Consider the following 301-nt stretch of genomic DNA (forward strand, 5'->3'; position numbering starts at 1 on the left):
CATCTTCCCTTTCCCTGGTCCCCAGCCCAAAGTGCTGCCCATGTGCACACAGCCACAGTACCTGGGAAGATCATCTGGTCTCAGGAGCAGGGGGTTAAAGCGGTAAATCGCGTCTGTGATGTTAGTGAAATGTCTGCTGTCCGTGTTCCCAATGCACGTGCCTGGAACACAAACCTCAGCTTTACTGTGCAGGAAAGCAGCAATTCAATGAGCCCCACTCTTCCCAGAACAAAGGCATCTGGTAACAGTTCTTTATAACCCCCCAAAAAGCACTGGAAACAGTTCATTGGTACATCTCGGA

At 50.5% G+C, this 301-nt stretch overlaps 1 protein-coding gene across 1 annotated transcript in view; it reads right to left on the bottom strand.

Annotated features, from left to right (window-relative positions):
* PM20D1 (peptidase M20 domain containing 1) overlaps positions 1-301 on the bottom strand; it is an 8,710-nt gene that overhangs the window by 859 nt on the left and 7,550 nt on the right. Inside the window, exon 11 of the mRNA XM_010013086.1 lies at positions 62-161. Coding sequence (XP_010011388.1) covers positions 62-161 — 100 coding nt within the window. The remainder of the gene's footprint in view (positions 1-61; positions 162-301) is intronic.

Source organism: Nestor notabilis, unplaced genomic scaffold, assembly GCF_000696875.1.
Source record: "Nestor notabilis isolate BGI_N333 unplaced genomic scaffold, ASM69687v1 scaffold23474, whole genome shotgun sequence".
Classification (NCBI taxonomy): Eukaryota; Metazoa; Chordata; class Aves; order Psittaciformes; family Psittacidae; genus Nestor; species Nestor notabilis.